This window comes from Podarcis melisellensis (assembly GCF_964234715.1).
Source record: "Podarcis melisellensis genome assembly, chromosome: 2".
Lineage (NCBI taxonomy): Eukaryota > Metazoa > Chordata > Lepidosauria > Squamata > Lacertidae > Podarcis > Podarcis melisellensis.
In genome coordinates, this window is record NC_138529.1 from 99815483 (window position 1) to 99841801 (window position 26319).

At 42.6% G+C, this 26319-nt stretch overlaps 1 protein-coding gene across 12 annotated transcripts in view; it reads left to right on the plus strand.

Moving 5' to 3' along the window:
- CADPS (calcium dependent secretion activator) overlaps positions 1 to 26319 on the plus strand; it is a 337182-nt gene that overhangs the window by 115004 nt on the left and 195859 nt on the right. For all 12 annotated transcript variants that reach the window (XM_081901352.1, XM_081901356.1, XM_081901361.1 and 9 more), the window contains exons 4-6: positions 3831 to 3911; positions 12412 to 12648; positions 16934 to 17055. In XM_081901352.1, the coding sequence (XP_081757478.1) occupies positions 3831 to 3911; positions 12412 to 12648; positions 16934 to 17055 (440 nt within the window). The remainder of the gene's footprint in view (positions 1 to 3830; positions 3912 to 12411; positions 12649 to 16933; positions 17056 to 26319) is intronic.

Below are 26319 nucleotides of genomic sequence, written 5' to 3' on the forward strand. Positions count from 1 at the left end.
ATCCTTCACTTAACTGAAATACGGAGGCAGTAGACAGCAATATGTCTTTTCACTGGGGTAGATAGGAATGTCTATGTAGTGCATTCTTAACCAGGGGACAATACTGCAGTGACAGAGGGGGGTTGCTACTTCTGCTAAACAAGGACCTGATTGCAGCTCTCACTGAAAGCAGAATAGGCCCCTTCCACATTTCAACATCCTTAGCCTTGGAATGAGACGTTTTCCAGGAGCAGCCAGGAACCCGCCCAGGCGTGCAGAAACGCGACCTGAGTTTACGAATACAGTTTACCGCACACCTGCCTGTGCGCTTGTGTAAAGAAGCAGCTGGTGCAGCTTGCAGGTTCAGCAATGCGATGATGGATAGATGGCACAGTCTAATACATTCAGGGAACTATAACCTAAGCGCTCATGTCTAGTCAGATTGGGAATTGAAACCGTAATGGTTCCTGCGGCTGTAACTTTCCAGACTGCACTGCACTGCACCAAGCAAGCAAGCGCTTGCTGTATGGAGCAATTTGTCTCCCGAGAAGGATAAAATATAGGGTGGTATTTACAGCAACCCCAAGTCGGCTTATAAAAGTGTTTTATGGAGACCTGTCACCAAAGATAGTGCTACTGTACACAAAGCGCTCCGGGAGATTTCTTTCTTTTTCCCCTCTCTCTCTCTCTTCCTCCCCCAGAGCTAGAAGGGATCGCTGAGAGCTTCGGCATTTGCAAAGTCTGAGGGGAGAGGAGGTGAACTGATCAATAATTAAGTTAAGGAAGGCTTCTGGCAATGATAGGCTGAGAATACTCTACTACGTTGTAAGCCCAATTGAACTCAGTGGGACTTACTTCTGGGCAAGCATGTGTAGGACTAGGCTGAAAGTTACTTGGAAAAGTGGTGCATTCTCGCTGCAGTCAGTAGGTGATATAATAATAAGAAGCTTGCACAGAGTGGAAAAGGAGGGGTCTCAAAAGGAACATCATGACTGAACTTTCAGAAAGTAGACATTATCAGCTTTCCGTGCCTTTAATAAAAATGTTTGTGGGGGTGTGCATTTAAGCAATGATGTCCTTTCAGCAGTCAAGCTTTCTTTCTCTATATAAAAGGCATAACTGGCATTTGATAGTGAAGAATGGCAGCAGCTGTCTTGCAAAAGTAAAATAAGGCATCAGCTCTTCTCGCAGAAGCAAAAAACGATGTTAATGGTAATAATCTGTTGGGATGGTTAGCACGCACACACACACACACACAAACATAACATGGTTATAATTTGGATATTTCTAGGCAAGGCACAGAGCAGTTCATGCAGTCAAAGGTGAAAAGCTGGGCATCCCTGTACCTAGTAAGCAAATGAGTTTGGAGCCTCACTTGAGAGTATTTTTAATTAAGGTTCCTCTTAGGAGCAGGACATAGAACAATCCCAGTAAAATAAATGGAGGTGATATTGCGGGGCAGGTGGGGTGAAAAATGAGTGAAAAACGAAATAAAAAGTGGTTTTTAGTCAGTATCTCTTTTTTATCATTAAAGTTTTCTTGGTTTACAAAGGTATGTGCAATGTCTCTTTTTTCAAGTTACATTTTCCATAGGTCAGTCTCATTTGTTGAGACATTAGGGTTGCCTTAGGAAGAAAAGGGGGGAAGAGGTGGAGGGGGCCGTGGTGGGTGGGGGTGGGGTGGGGTCGGGAGGCGATGTTTCTATTTTACTTAATGTACGTGTGGGGTTTTGTGTCAGCGTTACTTGTGCGGGTTCTCTTTGCTATTCACTTGTGTTCCTTTGGTGGTGAGAGAAGTTGAACAAAAAGAAGACGACGACAAAAACAACACATAATGGCATTTATGAAGGAAGACATTTTGGGGAGATGGTACAACTCCTTGAAGTTTCTGACACTAGATGCCTTTCTCTTTACAGTTAAATATTGCAGGAAAGAGTAAACGCAGCTATTTGTAAGACACAGAGGGATAAAGCTGTGTGTCTGATAGATTGTGCAACAGGCTGCAACAGGCTGCAAATGAGTACGCAGCATCAAAGTGCAGAAAACTTTGAAAAGTGCTATGTCTATATTTTATTTATGCTTGCTTCACATCTTCCTGGCATCTTACAAAGCAGATGGATAGATGGTAGGTAGATAGATAGATGATAGATAGATAGATGATAGATAGATGATAGATGATAGATAGATGATAGATAGATAGATAGATAGATAGATGATAGATAGATAGATAGATGATAGATAGATAGATAGATAGATAGATAGATAGATAGATAGATAGATAGATAGATATAGATAGATGATAGATGATAGATAGATAGATAGATAGATAGATAGATAGATAGATAGATAGATAGATGATAGATAGATAGATGATAGATAGATAGATAGATAGATAGAGAGAGAGAGATAGATAGATAGATAGATAGATGATAGATAGATAGATAGATAGATAGATAGATAGATAGATAGATAGATAGATGATAGATAGACAGATAGATGATAGATAGATAGATGATAGATAGATAGATGATAGATGATAGATAGATAGATAGATAGATAGATAGATAGATAGATAGATAGATAGATGATAGATAGATAGATAGATAGATGATAGATAGATAGATGATAGATAGATAGATAGATGATAGATAGATAGATATAGATAGAAGATGATAGATAGATAGATAGATAGATAGATAGATAGATAGATAGATAGATAGATGATAGAGATAGATAGATAGATAGATAGATAGATAGATAGATAGATAGATAGATAGATAGATAGATGATAGATAGATGATGATAGATAGATAGATAGATAGACAGATAGATGATGATAGATAGATAGATAGATAGATAGACAGATAGATAGATGATAGATAGATATAGATATAGATATAGATATAGATATAGATATAGATATAGATATAGATATAGATATAGATAGATAGATATAGATAGATAGATAGATAGATAGATGATAGATAGATAGATAGATAGATAGATAGATAGATAGATAGATAGATAGATGATAGATAGATAGATGATAGATAGAAGATGATAGATAGATAGATAGATAGATAGATAGATAGATAGATAGATAGATAGATAGATAGATGATAGATAGATAGATAGATAGATGATAGATATAGATAGATAGATAGATGATAGATAGATAGATAGATAGATAGATAGATAGATAGATAGATAGATGATAGATAGATGATGATAGATAGATAGCTAGATAGATAGATAGATAGATAGATAGAAGATGATAGATAGATAGATAGATAGATAGATAGATAGATAGATAGATAGATAGAGATAGATAGATAGATAGATGATAGATAGATAGATGATAGATAGATGATAGATGATGATAGATGATAGATAGATAGATAGATAGATAGATAGATAGATAGATAGATAGATATAGATAGATAGATAAATGATAGATAGATACCGTATTGTTGGAGGGGGAAAACAAGTAAAAAAATATTCTGAGTCTCAGAAGCCAGAACAGCAAGAGGGATCGCTGCGCAGTGAAAGCAGCAATCCCTCTTGTTCTTCTGGCTTCTGGGATAGCTGCGCAGCCTGCATTCACTCCATAAGACACACACACATTTCCCCTTACTTTTTAGGAGGGAAAAAGTGAGTCTTATAGAGCAAAAAGTATGTTAGGTAGATGATAGATAGAAAGATAGGCAGATAGGCAAGCAGGCAGGCTGGCAAACAGGCAGACAGACAGACAGGCATGCTGTAATACTGTTTCTTCCATCACTGACTGCTTCCCCCCCCCCCCTTTCATTATTGCTATAACAGTATTAATTATTTTGTTTTATTTTTGTGCAGCTGGACAATCCAGACGAACAAGCCGCACAAATTAGGCGGGAGCTCGACGGACGTCTCCAAATGGCAGATCAGATCGCCAAGGTAACAACAACCCCAACAAAGTCTGCCACTGAGAGATGCTGGGAATTGAGTCTGGGCCCTTTTGCCTGCAAAGCCTAGACTCTGATACTGAGCTGTGATGCTTCCCCCAGGGCACTGCCAAATCCTGAGCTGCTGAGCCAGTTTGGGGGAGGATGAGGAAAACCCTGTAAGGTATGGTAGGGAGGGCTCACCAGCTGCTGTGTCACATCACTCTTCTGGGAGAGAGAGAAATCGGAATCTGCGTCCCAGCCTCCCCATCTGCAAGAACAAATATGATGTAGTGTTTTCCTTACAAGCCCAGATATATCCTTAGTGCTTTTGACAGCCCATGAAGCTAAATATATTACCAATTCCAGGCCCCTCCAGTTCATTACTGAGAAGCGCAGATGCACAACAAGTCCCTCCAGAGTAAACCACAAATCCCTGTAGGATAAATGCCTCGCTCATTGTTTACGTACCAGCATTTGCCGGGCTTCTTTGAGGAATCTCAGAAGATGGGGCTTTTCCAGGGCGATTTCTCAGCAAAGCAATCATGAGGCACCCAACTGAGCTTGTGTATTATGAATGGCTGTTGTGCTTCATTGTTTACCGCCAGCATTTTGGAGGAACACCATTCGCTTCCCCTGTTTGCCCTTGCATTGTGCATTCTGCTTTTCAAAGTCATTATCACAGCAGGCAGGAATTCCAAAAAATATATATTAAAGGCCACTTTAAAGATATGGACAAATGAGGTAGACCAAAGTGGATGCTTGCAAAAATTAACAGCGGAAACCATATATTCATTCTTTCTCCACCCCTGCTTAAAGTGGAAGGTTTGCCCTCTTTCTCCTTGAGTACATTATTGCTCCATATTTATTAAGAAACTGCATAATACCCAAAAGGAGGTTAAATCCTAACTTTGCCTCCTTTTGGGAACACACTGATGGTAATTTGGTTTGTTTATCTTACTGTTTAACCATATTTTTATATGAATACTAATAAGATAACAGGAAAAAATATGCACATTAATTAATCTTTATAAACAGGAATACAATGTGGGCTTTCTGAAAGAAGTGCTGACAAAATCTAATTAGATACAAGTTGTCACCTAAGTCAGGGACCTTTCCAATCCAGCAACTCTTCAGAACAATGAATGCTCAACTCCCAGGTTGAAGGTACTTGAAATGTCCCTTTGTCTCAGGCTAGGAGCATCATGACATGACATATGTCATGGGCTTGGATGTGAGAACCTCAAGTTCAAATTTCACAGGCTGACCTTGGGCAAATCATTATCAGTTTCACTGTTAAGCTTTTACTAGATATGGTTGTGGCTAAATTGATAAAAAGCAAAGGTTTCTGAAGCTTTGAACTTGGAATGGGAAGCTCCTTGTTAATTTGCCTGATAGAAAAGCTTTTTTTTTTAATAGAAGGCTTTTTTGTTTTGTTTTTAATGCTAAAGCATTTTACTAAGCCTTGAATTCTGCCTCCAGTGAATGTTGGCAGAGTATATTTATCCATCTTGCTTAAAGGCATTTTCCTAAGAGAACTATAGCTCTATTTTTTATTGCCAGGAGCCCTTTTTATGAACATTTTTTTTATGTCATTAGTGTCTTTTATGTCTTAAGTCAGAAGACATTTCTCAAAGATCATCTACAGAAGTTTGATCTTTAAAACCCGTTCCAGAACTGAACTTTGTTCGTGAAGCTGCTGATTGCTGAAACACACAGTACAAATCGTCAGAGGCAAAGACATGCTTGGAGAATGATACCCAAGTGATGCATTCAATCACACCAGCCTTCCCCAACCTGGTGCCCTTCAGATGGTGTCGGACTGTAAACTCCCATCATCTCTGGCCATTGGCCATGCTGGATGGGGCTGATGGGAACTGTACTCTGACAATATATGGAGGGCCTAGTCGCCACAAGGACTATGCATATGCACAGGGCGCGTTTTTGTGAAATTTGAGTCCTAGCAAATTTGTGGGGTTCTAATGCTCACTCTGTTTGCTCAGGACAGAGCATATTTCAAAGAGCATGCTGTGTCTACTTCAGTAGATGTCACAGCACAGATGCCACACATGTGAATCGTGGCACTCTGCTACAGATTCTGCTTCCCCGCAGAGCATAACAGGTTACATTTTAGAGTTAACTGAAAGTAATTAGCTTGCAAGGATGGTTTGAGGTCAGCTTTTCTCACTGGGTATTTTGAATTCAGCTAGCTAGGTACTTCAGAAGAGCCAGTGTGGTGTAGTGGTTAGGAACAGTGGACTCGTAATCTGGTTAACCAGGTTTGCGTCTCCGCTCCTCCACATGCAGCTGTTGGGTGACCTTGGGCTAGTCATGCTTCTCTGAAGTCTCTCAGCCTCACTCTCCTCACAGAGTGTTTGTTGTGGGGGAGGAAGGGAAAGGAGATTGTCACTCACTTTGAGACTCCTTAGGGTAGTGATAAAGCGGGATATCAAATCCAAACTCCTCCTCCTCTTCTTCATTGTTATGTCGGTAACTAGGATAACACTGGTATTTTGCCTCTTAATGCATGCATGTGTGCAATGGTAGAGGCCTGACTGGAAAGCTCAAAGCCCACCACCGCTACACGAGAGACGGATTGAAGAAAAGGAAATATGAATTGGCCCCGCTCCGTAGCTTAACCAGTCATGACTAGGAGTGGCTAGGAGCTAGATGGTCTATATTAAAAAAAGGTGCTGACTTGCTGGCCAGCTTCCCTTTTGACTTTGTTTGGGGCTTCTCCAAAGTATGTAAAGACAATAAGCAGGCAAGGGAAGCATTGGCCCAGAGTGGCACCCATCTGAGAGGTGCCAGAACTGCTCTCTGGCTGAAAAAAAAGCACTGGTTGTGTCTATTATTTCAGTGTGTCTACTCTAAGAGAGGCTGCCATTGGATGCAACCAATAATAGCCAAAAGGAGAGAAGGAGAGCTTGACTCTTCCTGCTGCACGCACAGATAATGAACTGTGTTGATTAAATAGGAAGCCTCCCTGAATGGGACATCCTCTGGTAGGCTATGTAGCAATCCTATATGTATATGTAGCACTGTCGATGAAATCCACAAAAGGGCTACAGGAGTCATAGGAACATAGGAAGCTGTTGTACGCCAAATCAGATTGATGGCCCATCTAAGTGTGACTGGCAATGGCTCTCCAGGGTTTAAGACAGGTACTTTCCCCTTGTCTATCTGGATATGGTGGAGATTAAACCACTGGCATGCAAGCTACTACTCAGCTACATTCTCTCCCCCATGGTTTATCATGTTTCATTTAATCACAGAATGAAAGACCGTGCTGCCCAGAAAAGTGAAAGGGATGGATGGGTCACCAGATTTGAAATTCTCTGCTACTTGTTGCTAATGAAGAGCTCCCATAGCTGGACCTGATTTACTTGTTTGAGCAATGCTTACGAAAGTGCTTTACAAGGCTAATAAGCATCAAAGGTCTATTTAAAGAAGAAGGCTTGGGGACAATGATCTGATCATAAAACTTTTTAGCTGAAAGCAGACGAGTGTAATAGTTTGCTAGCCAGTGTTTCCTGCCTCAAAATGTCATAAAGGGACATGAATTCATATCAGCTGCTGAAAAGTTCCCAGAGATAAAGGACATTTGTTTGCTGAGCAGCCTTTTAATGAGAAACTCCTTCTGTGGCATTCCTGATATGGCACTTTCTCGTGGTGCCCAATGGAGACATTTTGGTTACATGCTGCCCATTCTCTCTTCATTAAAGGGTAAATTCACTGGCAACAAGTAATGAATCTTCAGGCCCAGGGCAAGGATGCAAAAGTCAAATACTTATTAATATAAAGTGTGTTAATAACTCATGGCGAAAATTGGGCAGGACATAAAATGACATAGTTGTACAGGCTGAGAGGTGAGTGGAATGACTTGTGCAACTGGTTTCAATACATATTAATATGCTGACCAATTTGTAAACTCCATGTGATAACAGGATGCGGGTGGCGCTGTGGTCTAAATCACTGAGCCTCTTGGGCTTGCTGATCAGAAGGTTGGCGGTTCAAATCCACTCAACGGGGTGAGCTCCTGTTGCTCTGTCTCAGCTCCTGCCTACCTAGCAGTTTGAAAGCATGCCTGTGCAAGTAGATAAATAGGTACCACTGTGGCGGGAAGGTAAATGGCATTTCCGTGTGCTCTGGTTTCCGTCATGGTGTTCCGTTGCACCAGAAGCGGTTTAGTGATGCTGGCCACATGACCCAGAAAGCTGTCTGTGGTCAAACGCCTGCTCCCTCAGCCTGAAAGCGAGATGAGCGCCACAACCCCGTAGTCGCCTTTGACTGGACTTACCCGTCCAGGGGTCCTTTACCATTTTTACCTTTACCGAGTGGCAGAGGCAGGAGCTCTTCATGAAGCATCTCAGAGAGCCCTTGTAGCCCAGCATTCCTCAACCAGGTGCCCCCCCCAAATGTTTTAGACTGCAGCTTCCACCACCCCTGACAATTGACCATGCTCACTGGGCCTCACAGAAGTTGAGTGGGGAAGGATGATGTAAGGGATGTTGGGATGCATCCAAGGAAATGGGGGCAATTTGCAAGCCCCCAGCTGGCCCCGGCTGGCAAGCCGGGCAACCTCCAGTCCTTGGAGCAGCATCAGTGACCCCAGCTTCAGAAGCTGGAGCACGCTCTAATCAGCAGAGTAAACACTACGCAACAGAAGTGGCAGGAGAGGTTGTGTCAGCATATTTACAAGCAGTTTATTCAGCATACATCAGGACAAAAGGGAAAACATGTCTTCTCCCCTTCATGTCCAAGCAAGCAGGCATAAGCAACAGCTATACACAAAATGGAAGTTCCCAGCAAGCTGTGCTGGAGTGTAAACAGACATGTGACACACAACAATCCACACATTGGTTCTTAAGGTGGAACGGAATATTCTAACAGGGGGGGACATCAAATACTGCTCTTAGAGACTAGTTTCCTTGGAGCAACAGATTATACCCTCAAGACTGGAGCACCTGAAGCATCACTCCCTGTTCCTGTTGCTGCAGCAGCAGAGTCAATCCAGTGCCCTTGCTGGTGTGCCTACCTAGCCCCAACCTCACAAACACCCTCCCTCACCCCATTAGTTGCACCAGCCTCTTCCAATTTGTAATGCAACATGAGTTAGTTCGCACTACATCTGCCCAGGTGAAAAGGAGGACAGTGCTCTTGCATCTCTAATAACAGGAGAGAAGAGGGGATTTCAGCAGATGAAACTTGAATGACGAGCTACATCTGCCAAAATTTCATCCTCTGGACAGGAGTTCTGTTCTCTTTCTCACCTGGCAGCCCTGGCTATGCCTTTAAATTGCATTGTTAGTGAGCAGGAACCAGCAAGCGGCTGGGAGAACAATGATTAATAAGTGCACTCGATTGGTCAGCATATGCTTGCGGAAGAAATTGTTCACATCTCATGTTGGCCAAGCCATCTGCAAATTAAGCCATGGTTCAGAAGTTGAGGCGAACATATTGTCCTCACACAGCCCCGATTAATTCAACGAGTGGCAACTTCCGAGTTCAGTAGTTTTTCAGAAAATGCCCCTGTTTCTCAACCAGTAATTGCGGCCCTACTAAAGAGGACAGTAGTTATTCTATAGTAGAATAATCTCTCTTCAGCAGGCAGTAAGGTCTTGCCTACTTCTCCAAGGCAACCTCCAACCTAAGTAAACTTTCAACATAACAAGCACTAGACCTCATATGCTTGACAGAAACCTCTAGCATTCTGTAAATCTTTCAGCGAGCTAAGCTAGAAATGTTTTGCTTTAGGTCACACAGATGCCAAGTAGTTACAAACATAAAATGATATGAATCCAGAACCATGTTGCATGAACCACTGTGGAAGCAAGGAGCTGCTTCTGAGACCAGTTCTTCCACTCCCTTTGAGTTTACTTGTGAATGGGAAGCAAGGGCTCCACTTCCTTTTGTCACAGGTGGAAAAAATCATTGTGGGGACGGATTTGGACGCAGTGACAGTACTCAATGAATTCCTCATCTCTGCTCGGAACAGGTTTCATATTCTGTCCTGCATGCATTCCTGACCAGTTTAGGCTTCCAACACATCCATATGCACAGACTGTTTATTTTTATATAAAACTATGCTTGTATGAGTAGTTATCATACCAAATTATAGTTGACAAAACTAAGGCAGGGATAGGCAACCTAAGGCCCAGGGACCAGATGCGGCCCAATCGCCTTCTAAATCCGGCCCACAGACAGTCCAGGAATCAGCGTGTTTTTACATGAGTAGAATGTGTCCTTTTATTTAAAATGCATCTATGGGTTATTTGTAGGGCCTGCCTGGTGTTTTTACATTGGAATGTGTGCTTTTAGTTAAAATGCATCTCTGGGTTATTTGTGGGGCATAGGAATTGGTTCTTCTTTTTCCCCCAAAATATAGTCCAGCCCCCCCACATGGTCTGAGGGATGGTGGACCGGCCCATGGCTAAAAAAGCTTGCTGACCCCGGGTCTAAGGGCATGAATGGCCACTGAAACAGGTCTCTGTTAAGTCCTAGTTACCTCCTTCTCCTTGTTTATCTATTAGAGCCACCATTAGCCTGTGAAAAGCATAATAAGATTATCAACTCAGAGCGTTAAAAACACTAGGGAGATTTCTAAGAGTCATATCCAAATCCAAGATTAAACTCTTAAGGACAGTGGAGGACTTTGCTAGACCTGGCATGGGAGGGTCATCCGTCCAGTATGTTAAGCATTTGGGAGGGTATAAGGAGAAAAGCAACTTTCCCAAGGTGCCCATTTTAATCCACTCAACACCCTAAGTCCTTCATAGTTTTGGCTACTCTTGCTCCCACATTTTCCACCATCCCTTGAAATACGCACATAGAGCTTGCCCATATTTTCCCATTTACTGAAATCAGACCTCTCAAGGTACAGGCAGGGCCTTTTCTGCTGTGGCACCTAGACGTTGCAATCTGCTGCCAAAAGAGATACGTGTTGGCTGGCCTTTCTACAGTCTGGTCTATGCATGCAGCAACATGAGATGAGAGGCTGGACTGCAACACTTCAGGCTCCAGTTGAAGGGTCACATTTCTGAATGCTCTCCAGTGTTAGAAACTCCTTGCAAGCAAGCACAGGATTAGGCTAGAACTTTTCTCCCCGATATGCCAGTTTTCTATCTGCAGGAGTTCTTTAATTTTTTTACTTTTATTTTTTTACTGAAGAGTGATATCCCTTCCATGTGGTCCAGCGCCACACTCTCTTCTAATACCGCAGCATTCTATCGCTTCATTTTAACAAGGTCTCTTGGCAGCTGAAGGCATTCCATGATGCTGTTAATGGTTGGAGGCAGTGGAAGTCTTTATCAGTGGCTACTAACTGATGCCTTTGTTCTGCCTCCACAATATGCCTCTGAAAACCAGCTGCTGGGAATTGCAAGGGGGGAGAAGGGATGTTGCCCTCAGGCTGTCTTTCCATAGGCATTTGTTTGGCCACTAGGATTTTAGACTAGAGGGGCCTTTGGTCTGATCCAGCAGGACTTTTCTTATGTTCATTTTTACTTCAAGAGTCTTTATCAGCTAAATACCGACTAGGATGTGAACATGGTTCTTCTGCTGCTGTTTTTATTAGATTGCATATTAATGACTTTTCCATGGGTGCACCTAGATTATCTTGCCCTGTGAACAGCCAGTTCCCTCCTTTGCTGTTTTGCTCTGCCAAATATATTTCTGTTCCAGCAGACTATCGCTGTGCTGAAGCAGACAATTGTTTTTATGACTGGCTTTAAACGCTGAATCTGTCTCTTTTCATTGGTTAGCCCGTATTATTATTATTATTATTATTATTATTATTATTATTATTATTCTATGGAGTTGCATTTTCAATGTTGTAAGCTACCCTGAGAAAGCATAAGACAGAGATGTTTGCTTGGATGAATTCCTGTTTGCACCTTTATTTAATGAAGGGGAAATGTGTGTGCGTCCTATGGGGCGAATGCCCCTCGCCACCGGGCAGACATCGGCCAGCCCCACAAGCTCGGGGGACAGCGGGGAGGTGCAGCGCAGCCATCCCACTGTTCCCCGACCTGGTTTGGGGGGGGAAATAAAGGGGGGGAAATTCCTTTATTCCCCCCCCCCAAAAAAAGTAGGTGCGTCCCATGGGACGGAGCGTCCTATGGGACGAAAAATACGGTATATGCACTACTTGATATATCAAAAGAGGTATATAAGTGATTTAAACAAAATGGTATAAAATATGCAGTAAAAATTGTGATAGGACAGACATCAAAAAACAGCAGAAATAATAAAATGATCAAAATGTAGATAAAATCAAGCTTCAAAACCAATTATGCATAATAAAATTGCACTTTTTAGTAGGCTTGCATACCATTCCCCCCCCCCCCCAAATCCAGTATATCAGTAACACCTGCCTAATTAATACAATTTTGGTATAATGTAAACATTGCTTTGGGTATATTTTATTGAACAACAATTAATATAATTATAAATACGTGCTAACATGATGCTGTTGATTATGCCCTAATTTTACTTTTGTCTTTCAATCACAGGAGCGCAAATTTCCTAAATTTGTATCCAAAGAAATGGAAAACATGTACATTGAGGAACTGAAGTCATCGGTCAATTTGCTAATGGCAAACCTGGAAAGCATGCCAGTGTCCAAAGGTGGCTCCGAGTTCAAGTTACAAAAACTAAAACGAAGCCACAACACCTCCATCATCGACCTGGGAGAAGAAAATGAAAACCAGCTCTCAAAGTCAGACGTTGTGTTGTCTTTTTCCCTGGAGGTAAAATGTACAGCTTTTCTACGGATCAATTAGGCATGTTGGCAATATTCATGCAAGTGAACAACAGCAAAAGAAAGTCTCGACAATCACTGTTTAGCTAATCAGAGCTTAAAAGAAAAGCTTTGTGGGCAGAGGTCAGCAAAACATAAACCAGGCCCCTAATACTTGAGCAAAGGAAGGGGGGGGGGAACCTAACCAACAACAAAAAGAAATCCCTTTAACATCCCTTTTGATTTGTTCTTTCAGGTTCCATGCAGCCTTGTTAGTGCAGTCTGTTAGGAGAATGTGTAAATGTTAAGCCAATTACCTAAATTAAAAATCGCTCGCTTATCTAAAAATATCCCATTCAGGACACCTGAGGTGGCTTCAAAAGTTGTTGATCCACAGTTATTATTCTGAATCTTGAACCCCCTTTTTTGCACACCTGGATTTCCATAGAACAGGGGTAGCCCACATGGTGCCACTCAGGTGTTACGGACTACAATTCCCATCAGGCTCAGCCAGCATGGCCAACAACCAGGATTTATAGTCTACAGCCTATGGAGGACACTATGTTGGCTTCCCATTCCATAGGACTTTAGCGACACTTCAATGCTCACTGTCTTGGGACAGCCTAAGGCCCTTTTCCCTGCACAAGGAATTCTGAACTACATCTTTTGTTTGTAAGTTTGAGAACCTGCCCGTTAAAAGTCCTTGTGCAAGGCAAAATAAATGGGAACTAAATGCTACAAAGTGAAAAAGACAGCCTGGCGTTGAGTTGCATGCTCCTTAACCTATAGTTCAGCACACTGATGTCAATTTGATGTGCTTTTTCGTGTTTGCCAGCAGCAGCAGCCAGTGGTGGGGAACTGTGCACTCTAATAGTGCCAAGACATGGGATTTGTTAAAAAAAGGAGAAAAGGAACATGACTTTTTAATATAATAGCCCTTTATTTGTTGTAATGACTATATGTGGGAATATTCAAGGAGGCAAGAAAGGATATATTGTTTATTAATATCCTTCCTAACTTGCACTAGCAAGTTCTATAACTTAGCAGAATTTACATTCCCCTTTTAAATGCACAGCGGATAGCTGGTTGCAGGCTTGTTTAAGCCTCTCAATATTAGATTCCTGGTAAGTTCCCTTATATCCCACTTAAAAGAATAAACACGCCACAATCTTGTGTAAAGTACATAAAAGAAGTTGACTCACATCATCAGTTCACAGTTGGATCCCTGAAGGCAGACTTAGTTACAAAGTACATACATGTGGATCCCATATGGATATAACCCCAGTGTTCTCTGTTGGCTGAGAGCCAACAGAGCATTTTTAGCTAAAAGCTGCTGCTCCAGCAATGGAGGAAATCAAAGAGAAAGGGTGTTGTGTGCCTTGTCCTTTAGTTACCTGGACAGGTAAGGTCACGCCTACCTCTAGTCACATGCAAAGGAAGTATGTCCCAGCCAGAAGGAAACAGGAAGTTTTTGACTGGCTGGACCAAACATTCCCTCGCATGTCCACTCTAAGAAAACGAGGAATGTTGTACTTGACTGCTACTTATGTATCACATCCCACACTGTAAAGGCGTAATTCAAACCTTACCTGAACAGTGTGGGTGCTTCTAAGATTTGCTTGCTTCCCATGCTAGTCTAGTAGCTCAGGAAGGAAAGCAACTGCATGGGCAGCCAGACTCTGGTTGTTATTCCCCACATCAACATTGCTCATGCTATGGGAAATGACCGCATGAATCAGTCTGCCCACACAATTGTCTCCCTTGGAATATTAGCAGCAGAATGGTAAGAAGCCCTGCTATGGAAATTCCCACATTGTTCAAGTGTCATATTAATGGGACCACATGCATAGGAACATAGGGCCCTGCCGTGTGCTGGCAGTAGCTCTTCAGGGTTTCAAATGAGGGACATTCCCAGCCCTGCCTGGAAATGTCAGGGACTGAAGCTGGAACTTTTGATAGATGCTCTACCACTGATCTACAGGCCTTCCCCAACCTGGAAAAGGCTTATTTGTTTGCATTCCATATATGTTTTCCCTATCTCTTCATTTGAGTCGACAGCAAATTTTGCTGTGCATATTGCAGGGGAATTTTTTTTTTTATTTGTTTGGATCAAAAATAGATCTTCTGGGAGGAGGTATTTTAATATTCATTAGAGTTGTTTCACAGCTTTTTTTTTTTATCCTGGTGTCTGAATTACTAAATCTTCTTTCCCTGTGTTCTTTGCATTTGATCATTGCTAATTAGAGGTGTCACCTACGTTTTGCAAGAAACCTTGATTTCTAAGCATTAAAAATTGCAGCGGGTACAAGTTGTACAATTTATCTTCACACATATACTTTGAAATGTACGGTTCACCTGAATTGAATAGTAATTGTGTATTCTTTGCGGTGTAACATGAAGGGTGGTCTCACAGTCAAGGATGGTTAAGCTACTCTACTCTCCCAGCTCTCTGACATGCTCCAGCTTCTTTCCAAAAACAGTCACACAAAAATCTATTAACCCAGATTAATAGACACAAGGAGACATCCGCTGCCTGGCAATACTCATTCATGAACCCACATGCATGTTAGCCTCTCTTCCTGAACTGTCCGTGCCATAGGGTGCAAAACCAATAGGATGCCCTGCTACTCCAATGCTGAATGCAACCTTGGGTTATACAACACTGTGCCCAGTTCCCAGGGAAGATGCTGCTGATTGTTCCACTACTTAATTATGGAGTTCGGCTTTGAAAGCAGAAAGCAACATTGGGATGCTGAAGCAGATATAGAGGACTTTCCTGCACTGCTTTTTCTGTACAGTGGTACCTCGGGTTACATACGCTTCAGGTTGCAGGCTCCGTTAACCCAGAAATAGTACCTTCGGGTAAGAACTTTGCTTCAGAATGAGAACAGAAATTGTGCTCCGGTGGCACGGCAGCAGCGGGAGGCCCCATTAGCTAAAGTGGTGCTTCAGGTTAAGAACAGTTTCAGGTTAAGAACAGACCTCCAGAACGAATTACAGTGGTACCTCGGGTTACATACGCTTCAGGTTACATACGCTTCAGGTTACGCGCTCCGCTAACCCAGAAATAGTGTTTCAGGTTAAGAACTTTGCTTCAGGATGAGAACAGAAATCGTGCTCCGGCAGCGCGGCAGCAGCGGGAGGCCCCATTAGCTAAAGTGGTGCTTCAGGTTAAGAACAGTTTCAGGTTAAGAACGGACCTCCAGAACAAATTAAGTTCTTAACCCGAGGTACCACTGTAAGTTCTTAACCTGAGGTACCACTGTATGTAATTTGGTGCTGGTAAGGAGCAGGGAGGAGATGGCAGCATCAGAACATGCCACAGGCAGAGATGAGACACATCACAGTCATATGCTTACAGAACTATAGTTCTGTGTTCAGTGACTCATGCCTCACAAGTGATTCATGCCCCACTAGCCAGTTGTGACTTTAGGAGAATTGTATCCTAAATCCATGAGTGGCGATCGATCAGAACTTAAGCACAAGCAAAAACTATTCATTGAAACCTTGAGTGATGCAGTGAGACATTGGGAAATGGCTTTTGACGGCACACTTACTATTAGAGGGCACGTCTGGGTGGTCAGCAAAGAGATTGTCAGGAAGATATAATGCGAAGGCATTGCACCATGCAGTTTTGGACAATTCACATGACCATGGTGCCTGCAGCAGCTGCTTGAAGTTCCTGAACACATGAACTTCCTGCCTGTCACTAGCCAGTCATGTGCAGCCTGCCCCCCCAAAAAAAAAAAGATTAAGAGTGTGGGTGGCAGCAGCTGTTGCATACAACTTTCTGGGCATGAACAGAGAGCCAAGTTGAAAAGGAATTTCAACTAGCAGTGGTTGTGTGAATCAATTTCACATCATCAACCCATCTTCCCATACCTTGAACTGCCTGGCCACTAGAAGCAGATCTGATTGTTCAAATCCTCTGCACCATCTTTTTATTTTTTTAAAGGAAACAATTCTCCTGCATTTAAGAACTTGAAGATAATTCATTTTAATTAATGTTTGGGGGGGGGTTGTTTGCTGACTGTCAGTAATTCATCAATTCACAATTAATCAATATAGAGCTGTTGTTTCATTTCATTACTTCACTTACCTATTTCTGACACGTCCAGCTCTTAGGTCTGTCCCCTACATTCGTCATCAGTAGATTCTCAGGCTCGCATTCTCTTGGAAATGTCATAAACAATAACTAAAGCGGAATAGAAATGTCTTCAAAACATTGTTTCCAGACCTGATTGTTGAGTGCAGAACGTCATCCAGAGTGGTTTTCTTCTTTTTTCTTTTAATAGGTTGTCATCATGGAAGTCCAAGGTCTCAAATCCTTAGCACCCAACCGCATTGTATATTGCACTATGGAAGTGGAAGGGGGAGAAAAGCTACAGACGGATCAAGCCGAGGCATCAAAGCCAACGTAAGTTTTTCTTTACCTCCATTTTCTTTCTCCAGCCTAGCAGGAAAAACACACACAGTGAGTTCTCTTCTTCCTTCTACACAAGGCAGTGAGGAATGTCTGGTCTTCCAGAAGTTGCTGGGGGGAAATTCCCATCTTCCCTTCCTATTAGCCATGATGGCAATGATGATGACATGTGCGGAAATATACCTTTCCATGTGAGATCATCTCTCAACCATGAATTAACAGCTCCTAAGACATGAGTCGGGACACGGGCGGCGCTGTGGGTTAAACCAGAACCTAGGACTTGCTGATCAGAAGGTCGGCGGTTTGAATCCCCATGACGGGGTGAGCTCCCGTTGCTCGGTCCCAGCTCCTGCCAACCTAGCAGTTCGAAAGCACGTCAAAGTGCAAGTAGATAAATAGGTACCACTCTGGCGGGAAGGTAAACGGCGTTTCTGTGTGCTGCTCTGGTTCGCCAGAAGTGGCTTGGTCATGCTGGCCACATGACCTGGAAGCTGTACGCCGGCTCCCTCAGCCAATAAAGCGAGATGAGCACCGCAACCCCAGAATCGGTCACGACTGGACCTAATGGTCAGGGGTCCCTTTACCTTTACCTTAAGACATGAGTCAGTAAGGGCTTGTAGCATTTTCTTTCGTCCTGTTGAATGTTAACGAGACATATCATAAGCACTTAATTTTAAGTATAAGCCGGATAGATTTACTGAAATGAAAACCGGGAGACTAAAAAGGAGCACAAAGTCTTGCTGATTCTATATTCTGTTCTGTAAGGATGCTTGTTTCAGTGTTACCTGAACATTCCCATGTATGGTGTAACACATGGGTAGGCAAACTAAGGCCTGGGGGCCAGATCCAGCCCAATCGCCTTCTAAATCCGGCCTGCAGATGATCCGGGAATCAGCATGGTTTTACATGAGTAGAATGTGTCCTTTTATTTAAAATGCATCTCTGGGAAATTTGTGGGACCTGCCTGGTGTTTCCACATGAGTAGAATGTGTGCTTTTATTTAAAATGCATCCCTGGGTTATATATTCCATTTTATTTTTTTTTCAAAATCTAGTCCGGCCCACCACATGGTCTGAGGGATAGTGGACTGGCCCCCTGCTGAAAAAGTTTGCTGACCCCTGGTGTAACATGTGCTATTTCTTCCAGCCTCTTTCGGTACTCTAGGTTGGTTTAGGGTGCATTTTGTAGATATGGGAGCCGCTCGCTCGCTCATGTGCTGAGAGATACGTGGAAATTCAGTCAAGAATCCATCTTATTCCGTATGTTGCAGCTTGCACAAATCTGTGGGTAGAGCCTTCCCTTTGGCAGGGAGACATATAGTGATTGAAAATCACCAGCTTTCCCTTTGATGTGCTCCAGAGCCATGGTTCCAGGGATCTCCATCACATGGAGAGAATGCCATTATATGGAGATAGAATCTAAAATGCTACTCCGCAATATGGATGTGAGTATTGCCAACGTAATGGTCCCAAACAGAGTCAGAAGCTTGGGGAGAGGGAACTGCCTTTTAACAATGATGTTTTCTCTCCAAAACTGAATTCTTAGAAAGTAAATGGTAATTTCTCAGTCACCCTTTTTCTGCGCCCTCCGTAAGTATTCATCTGGAAAACACAAACTGTATGCAACCATAATACAAAAGCTAAAAATCACCTTTCCCTCCTAAATCTTATGACTAAGCCTTCTTGTAACAGCTACCTGTTTGATCAGGCTTACATTACATTTACCCCCATTTAATTACATTTTACATTTAATAACTTTCAGTTGAATGCACACCCGCACATAGATATATGTGCCTAGGCATGGGACAATTACAGGAAAAGGCACCATGTGGTGTTCTTTTTTTGTCCGAAATCTAAAGATACAGTGGTACCTCAGGTTACATACGCTTCAGGTTACAGACTCCGCTAACCCAGAAATAATGCTTCAGGTTAAGAACTTTGCTTCAGGATAAGAACAGAAATCGTGCTCCGGCGGTGCGGCGGCAGCAGGAGTCCCCATTAGTTAAAGTGGTGCTTCAGGTTAAGAACAGTTTCAGGTTAAGTACAGACCTCCAGAATGAATTAAGTACTTAACCCGAGGTACCACTGTATACATTAAGATGACCACTTCTTGAAAATGTTTTTATTAAAAAAAAAATCTGTATAATAGAAGTGGCCAGATAGTCTTCTAGATTCGCTTTTCATGATGCAGTTTTGATTTCTCCCTCCCTCCCTGCCCCCCCTCTATATATATTTGTTTCTGAAAGTACAAGCGGCAAGCCATTGTTGTTGCAATATCCAGGGATGTTCTATCTTTATCAATGTCCCCAAAGAACTGCTCTGATCCACTGTAAATCTGTCAGGCTGCTTACATGTATTGCAAAGCATAACAAGCAGTTTCCAACTCGGTCATTGTCTTTCATATCAGATTTTGCCATCATTCCTTTTCCCTTCTCTAATATACCAGGTGCAGGTATATTTTAAACAACAACCTCAGAGTCCTTCACCTAAATCCTAGTTGTCATTTAGGCTGTCAATCAATAGCGCATCTGTCTAGACAAGCTTTTAAGCCAGTGCTGTTCCTTGTGCATCCCGATTTGCTTTAGCACTGCCACTGAAAGGTGCAAAAATATGGAATGTGCATTGAATATTAAGTTTCCAGGAATTCAAAGTCCTTCTGTGAAAAAAACATGTGATATACTTCAATAATTATTTGTTTTGCAATGAGAAATTTTCGTTGCTTTCAGGCTGACTTCAACTAACATTGTGTATTCTTGTGATAGAGGCATCCTCATTTGGTTATTCATTCATTCACTCATTCATTCATTAAATTTCTATCCCATTCTTCCTCTCAAAGGCAGCAGACCTGTCACACCAATCTATCTTGCCATATTTAGTTCTTTTGTACCCCGATGCTATATGAAAGCTTAAAATACACATGTTTATTCACTGACTCACAGCAGCTTGATGGTTCTGCGGGGTGGGGAAAGAGAACACTACGAGTTCCATTTGATAGCTCAAATATAAAGGTAAAGGGACCCCTGACCTTTAGGTCCAGTCATGGCTGACTCTGGGGTTGCAGCGCTCATCTTGCTTTTCTGGCCGAGGGAGCCAGCGTACAGCTTCCGGGTCATGTGGCCAGCATGACTAAGCCGCTTCTGGAGAACCAGAGCAGCGCACGGAAACGCCGTTTACCCTTCCGCCGAAGTGGTACCTATTTATCTACTTGCGCTTTGACATGCTTTCAAACTGCTAGGTTGGCAGGAGCAGGGACCGAGCAACGGGAGCTCACCCCGTCGCGGGGATTTGAACCACCGACCTTCTGATCGGCAAGCCCTAGGCTCTGTGGTTTAACCCACAGTGTCACCCCCCATCCCAGCTCAAATATAGAGCTGCTAAATTCAGGCATTGATCCTAAAACACCATTAAAAATTGTTCCACATTCCGAATCAGCCAAATGTAGATTTTTTTGAGGGTGGAAAGATGGAGGTTCAAAGCAGCACCAATTTCCTTATGGCCCTCATAAGATCTCTGTGATGTATTCTGTCACCTCTCCTTCACTAAACACATTTTATTGCCTTTATTTCTTCCCCTGTCAGTCAAATGTCTGAGACTGACAGCACTTCTGGACTGCCACTACTTTCAGGTGGGATTCAATCACTTGTCACCAAATACAGGTCAGACCATTCAGCTGATTTTAGTGCTCTTATGCAACAAACCCCCGCCGCCAAATCAGACTTTTTGCAATAAAGAAAGTGCTGGAGGAAAGACCTTGGAAAACGTCGGGTAACATCTGCATGACGAAACATCATATTAACCTCCTTGCAAGCATGTCAGAATGAACACTCAATAAGCAGGCTGTCTGGAAGTGAACTGAGCAGCCTTTTGTAGCAGTTATTCCTGGGTGCGGGGAGAAATTGGATAAAAATTATAGTAACTTGTAGCTTCCGTGACCTCACAAAGTCGAGGATCAAGTGCCAGTCCTTTTTCATACTGAAGAGAACTCTGTCCCTAAAGCAGCCATAAATGGAAGCTTTGGGGTGATGTTCTGAAAAACAACCTGTCACAAGGTGTTCTTTCATCCCCTTAACAATTTGAAGTACTTGCAAGCTTTCTCGTTTGCTTTGCTTTTTTTTTGCACTACCAGTGAAAATAGATCGACTTTAGGATTATAGAATCATAAAATTGTAAAGTTGGAAAGGACCGTGTGGGTCATATAGCCCAACCGCCTGCACTGCAGAATGGCTAGAGCAACTCAGCCGAATGGGCGTGTATTATTATTATTATTATTATTATTATTATTATTATTATTTGCCCAATGTGGGGTTCGAACCCACAACCCTGGGATTAAGTGCCTCATGCTCTACTGGCTGAGCTTACAATTAAAATTAGGCATTTGGGATATAACATTTTGAAATGTTTCTTTGTAAAGATTTCCATTCAGTAAGGAACTTAGTGTGGCCAATTCTTGCTGTGTAGGATTTTTTTTTTCATGCAGGGAGGGTTTCCCTGTATCAGGAAATTTTAAATGCTTGACATATTACTATGTTTTAATATGTACTGTAAGCTGCCCAGATTGGTGGGTTATGATGATGATGATATTTCAAGCATTCAAAAGTAATCCTCTGCCAGACTCAGAACTCTGCCACCTTATCCCTGTTGCATCTGGAGGCTAGGCGTAAACTGCTTTTAGTCCTGACTCAGATCAAACCCTGAATGTTGACATTATTCATTATTTCTTCATTGGACAAGAAGCACACTGCATGCTTTGATGTCCTGTTAATTAAGGTTGTTTTTTTAACCCTCTTCTGATGTTTATTTCCAATTTATTCCCCTCCTGGGGAAAAGATCCCCCCCCCTTTCTTCATGTTTGATCAGAACGTCTATTGGCAATCTGTTCGTGCGGCTTTTGATTGAGATTAGCTGATCACATTTCCGCCTTTCAGCTTTGAATTTGTTGTGACTTTTTGCTTATTGTGAATTAGAGAAGCAGCTGAACAGCTCCACATAAAAACAAGATGAAATGTGTTCTGCCATGGTGGGACTGAGTAAGCATCTAATTGCCAATCTCCCTAAAGGAAAGCCCTGACAGTTTGAAGCCAGGAACCTGCCCAACATTTACATTGCCCTGTTTTTCAAAGGAAACAAGGGGAAAAAATAGCCTCATTTTCAAGTTATCTCACAGGGGGAAGACCCTGTCATGTCATCAGAATTGCTCCTGGCATCAGAATTGCACCTGTTCCTCAGAGATTAGGGCTCCAGTCCTATACTTGCTTACTTGGAAGTAAGTCCCACTGGAGTCAAGGAGGTTTATTTCCCCCACATCTTCATCTTTCAATTTGCAGAGGGCAATAAATGTCCTTGAGAAACAGGTTTGTATTCAACAGCTGTGCTTCCACCGCTGTGTTTAGGTTTCTAGAGATGCTAAGTCGGTCTCCCCCAAATTCTCAGAGATCGCTTATCGCTGTTCGCTCACACGCCCAAAGAAACAAACCCGATAATGAATTTTATCTTTAGTTTTTGAGCCATCACTTGTTACCATGAGGGGAAACTTTATTGAGTCCCTTGTAGATTCACTTCCATCCAATAACATAAGAAAAGTCTGCTGGATCAGGCCGAAGACCCATCTAGTCAATTAATTAATGAATTAATTACATGCCATTCACCAGCAGATTCCATGCAGTTTAAAGCATTTAAAACAAGTTAAAATCACAGGAACAGGGAATCCCTCTGTTCTCACAGAGGCCCCTGAGCTAGCCTGCTGCCCTGAGGTACCATGGAAGGCATTGTCCCACCATCAGTGTTGAAGGAAGATTCAACTTCAGCATCTGATTTCAATGTCCTTTAACTCAGGCAACAGAGAGAACACAGGATAGTTGACTGCGATGAACGAACTCTCTTTCAGCAAAGACTGTTCAAAATTATTTGTCTTCTTATTGAAGAATCATTGAAGCCCAAATACAGTATCTTCTTGTTGTTGTTGTTTAGTCGTTTAGTCATGTCCAACTCTTCATGACCCCATGGACCAGAGCACGCCAGGCACTCCTGTCTTCCACTGCCTCCTGCAGTTTGGTCAAACTCATGCTGGTAGCTTCGAGAATTCTGTCCAACCATCTTGTCCTCTGTTGTCCCCTTCTCCTTGTGTCCTCCATCTTTCCCAACATCAGGGTCTTTTCCAGGGAGTCTTCTCTTCTCATGAAGTGGCCAAAGTATTGGAGTCTCAGCTTTAGGATCTGTCCTTCCGGTGAGCACTCAGGGCTGATTTCCTTAAGAATGGAGAGGTTTGATCTTCTTGCAGTCCATGGGACTCTCAGATGATTATCATATGTAATGAGTCAGGAATCCAATATCTCTATTCAGACCAGGTCTCTCCATAGTTTTCAGTTTATTGATAAGTTGTAATTCAGCAACTTCTCTTTCAATTCTGTTTCTGAAATATTTTTGTAATAAGACAGCTGTTTTGAGATCCTTTATTGAATGTCCTAGGAGACTGAAGTTTTCTCCTACTGGCTTCTCTGTCTTGTGATTCCTGATGTCAGATTTATGTCTGTCTATATAGTGGGTCTGGTGACTTCTGCTTCAGTGTATCTGAAGAACTGTGCATGCACACGAAAGCCTATACCCTGAACAAACTTAGTTGGTCTCTAAGGTGCTACTGGACAATTTATATATATAAAAATGCTGTAACTAAATAGGTCATGGGGGCAGAGGGGAATGGGGGGGAGCTACTAAGGACTCTACAGCTTTACTGTAATAATATGCAAGCCCTAGTAAACTATAGGTAAAGGTAAAGGGACCCCTGACAATTAGGTCCAGTCACGGAGGACTCTGGGGTTGCGGCGCTCATCTCGCTTTATTGGCCGAGGGAGCCGGCATACAGCTTCTGGGTCATGTGGCCAGCATGACTAAGCCGCTTCTGGTGAACCAGAGCAGCACACAGAAACACTGTTTACCTTCCCGCCGGAGTGGTACCTATTTATCTACTTGCACTTTTTGATGTGCTTTCGAACTGCTAGGTTGGCAGTAAACTATAGATAACAATAAAAAAGAGGAAGGGGGAATTTTCAGCCCACATGTGGTTTCTTCATCAATAGAATTTAAAACCTGTTTGAACATAATAGCATTCAAAACACAGTATTTTATCTGAAGACCGATGTCTGATGAGTTGTCATTTGAAAACTTTCATTGCTCATCATTTTGAATTTGGCCAATAGCCATACCCACCCTACAGGTGCTTCAATGCACACATGGAGTTCCAGTGAGTCTATGGTATGTCCCATTAATTCCAATGGAGAGACAGATTGATACATGCAAGGAATGTCTATATGTACTGTAATGAATGGGGTGGTGAGCAGGTGGAAAAGTATTTACTGGTGAAGGCATCATTACTCTGCAGCTAAAAGGAATTACTTTGTTTTTAAGGGGGGGTGCCCATAAAATTCTAACCCCCTCCCATCATTATTGTAATTCTGTTTTCAAACCCAAACCCTTTCCAAAGCAAACATCAAACCTGAATTCTGAATTGCAAAGAACCAAGCAAATTACACACACTTTGTTTCCTTTGGACAAAGTGATCGATGCTGCTTGTGATGTCTCCTCCGTGCTGTGGGAAGTGTTCCTGCAGCAAAATCTGATCATCAAGAAATTCACAAGAGGCCATGGCTAGTTTTGGGGTGAGATGACCGTGCCAGATCCCTGTCTACAGCTCTCTGATGCCATCTAGTCGCTGAGGAGCAACATGGCATGATTCAGTGGGGACCACTATCGATGTGCAGCACTCCTGAGTGAGTGTGTGTGTGTGTGTGTGCCTTTGTGTGCACCACACTTCAGCAAGCAGTTAAGCTGGAAATGAGTTATATACCAAGACACTTCAATTTCTTCACTTTAAAGGTCACCGTTCGTTCAACTTCTGTAGACGTTCCTTCAAGATAAGGCAGGCAACTAATTGGTATGGGAGCAAGGAAGCAGCTAGAGATAAACATAGCACAGTTAAGCACAAATGAGGCCTAAAGCAGGCATTGTCTAGCAAACTATGATGGACATTAGATTTGCTTCTTTCGCCACTATCCTGTCCTGATTATACAAACTCTGTTGTGGAAAGAATTATTTGAAGTCTTTATTAGATACTCCAGAAAAGGCATTCTGGGATTTGGCTTTCGGTTTCTGTATTGTTAGGTTTTTTCCCCCATTCCTCCCCGTATCTCTCATCTTATCAAATCCCAGGACTCCATTTCTCATGTGGCATTTGATTCAGCAACTTGGTGATATAAAATGGCTTCAACACTGGATTAGACAACTTCATGGTGGAGAGGGCTATCATAGGCTACTAGCCATGATGGCTATGCTCTGTCTCCACAGCTGGAGGAAATATTAATATCAGAAACTGCAGGAGGGGAGAGTCCTCTTGTCCTTGGGATCAGTTTTCTGGCTTTCCAAGGTATCTGGTCGGCCATTGTAAGAGCAGAATGCTGGACTTGATGGGCTAGTGGCCTAACCCAACAGGTTTTTCTTAAGTTCTCATGTAGATGGTGATACACATTTCACCAGAAAGGTGAGCGGTGGAATGAATGAATAGAAGATAGAAGAGGCCATGGCAAGACTAAGTTGCACAAGCCAATTCTGAAATTACATATAGAAATTATTGATGCACTTTTAAAAGACAATGATAATAATAATAGTAATAATAATGATAATAATGATAATTCTTTATTTATACCCCACACTCCCCGGCCAGAGCCAGGCTCAGGGTGGCTAACCCCAGTAAAATTACAATAAAAACATAACAGGGGGGAACCAATTTATTAAAATACGGGTTAAAATACAATTTAAAATGCAACCTCATTTTAATAGTAGCCCATAGATCAAAACCATAAGGGGAGGGAAACATAAGGGTCAGACTGAGTCCAAACCAAAGGCCAGGTGGAACAGCTCTGTCTTGCAGGCCCTGCAGTAAGATGTCAAGTCCCGCAGGGCCCTGGTCTCTTGTGACAGAGCATTCTACCAAGTCAGGGCCAGTACTGAAAAGGCCCTGGCCCTAGTTGACACCAATCTAACCACCTTGCAACTTGGGACCTCCAAAATGTTGTCATTTGTGGACGTTAAGGTCCTCTGCAGGGCATAGCAGGAGAGGCGGTCCCATAGGTACGAGGGTCATAGGCCACATAGGACTTTAAAGGTCAAAACCAGCACCTTAAACCTAACCCTGTACTCCACCGGGAGCCAGTGCAGTTGGTAGAGCATAACACCTGGTGTAGCCAATTTGTAAATTCACCAAAAGTAA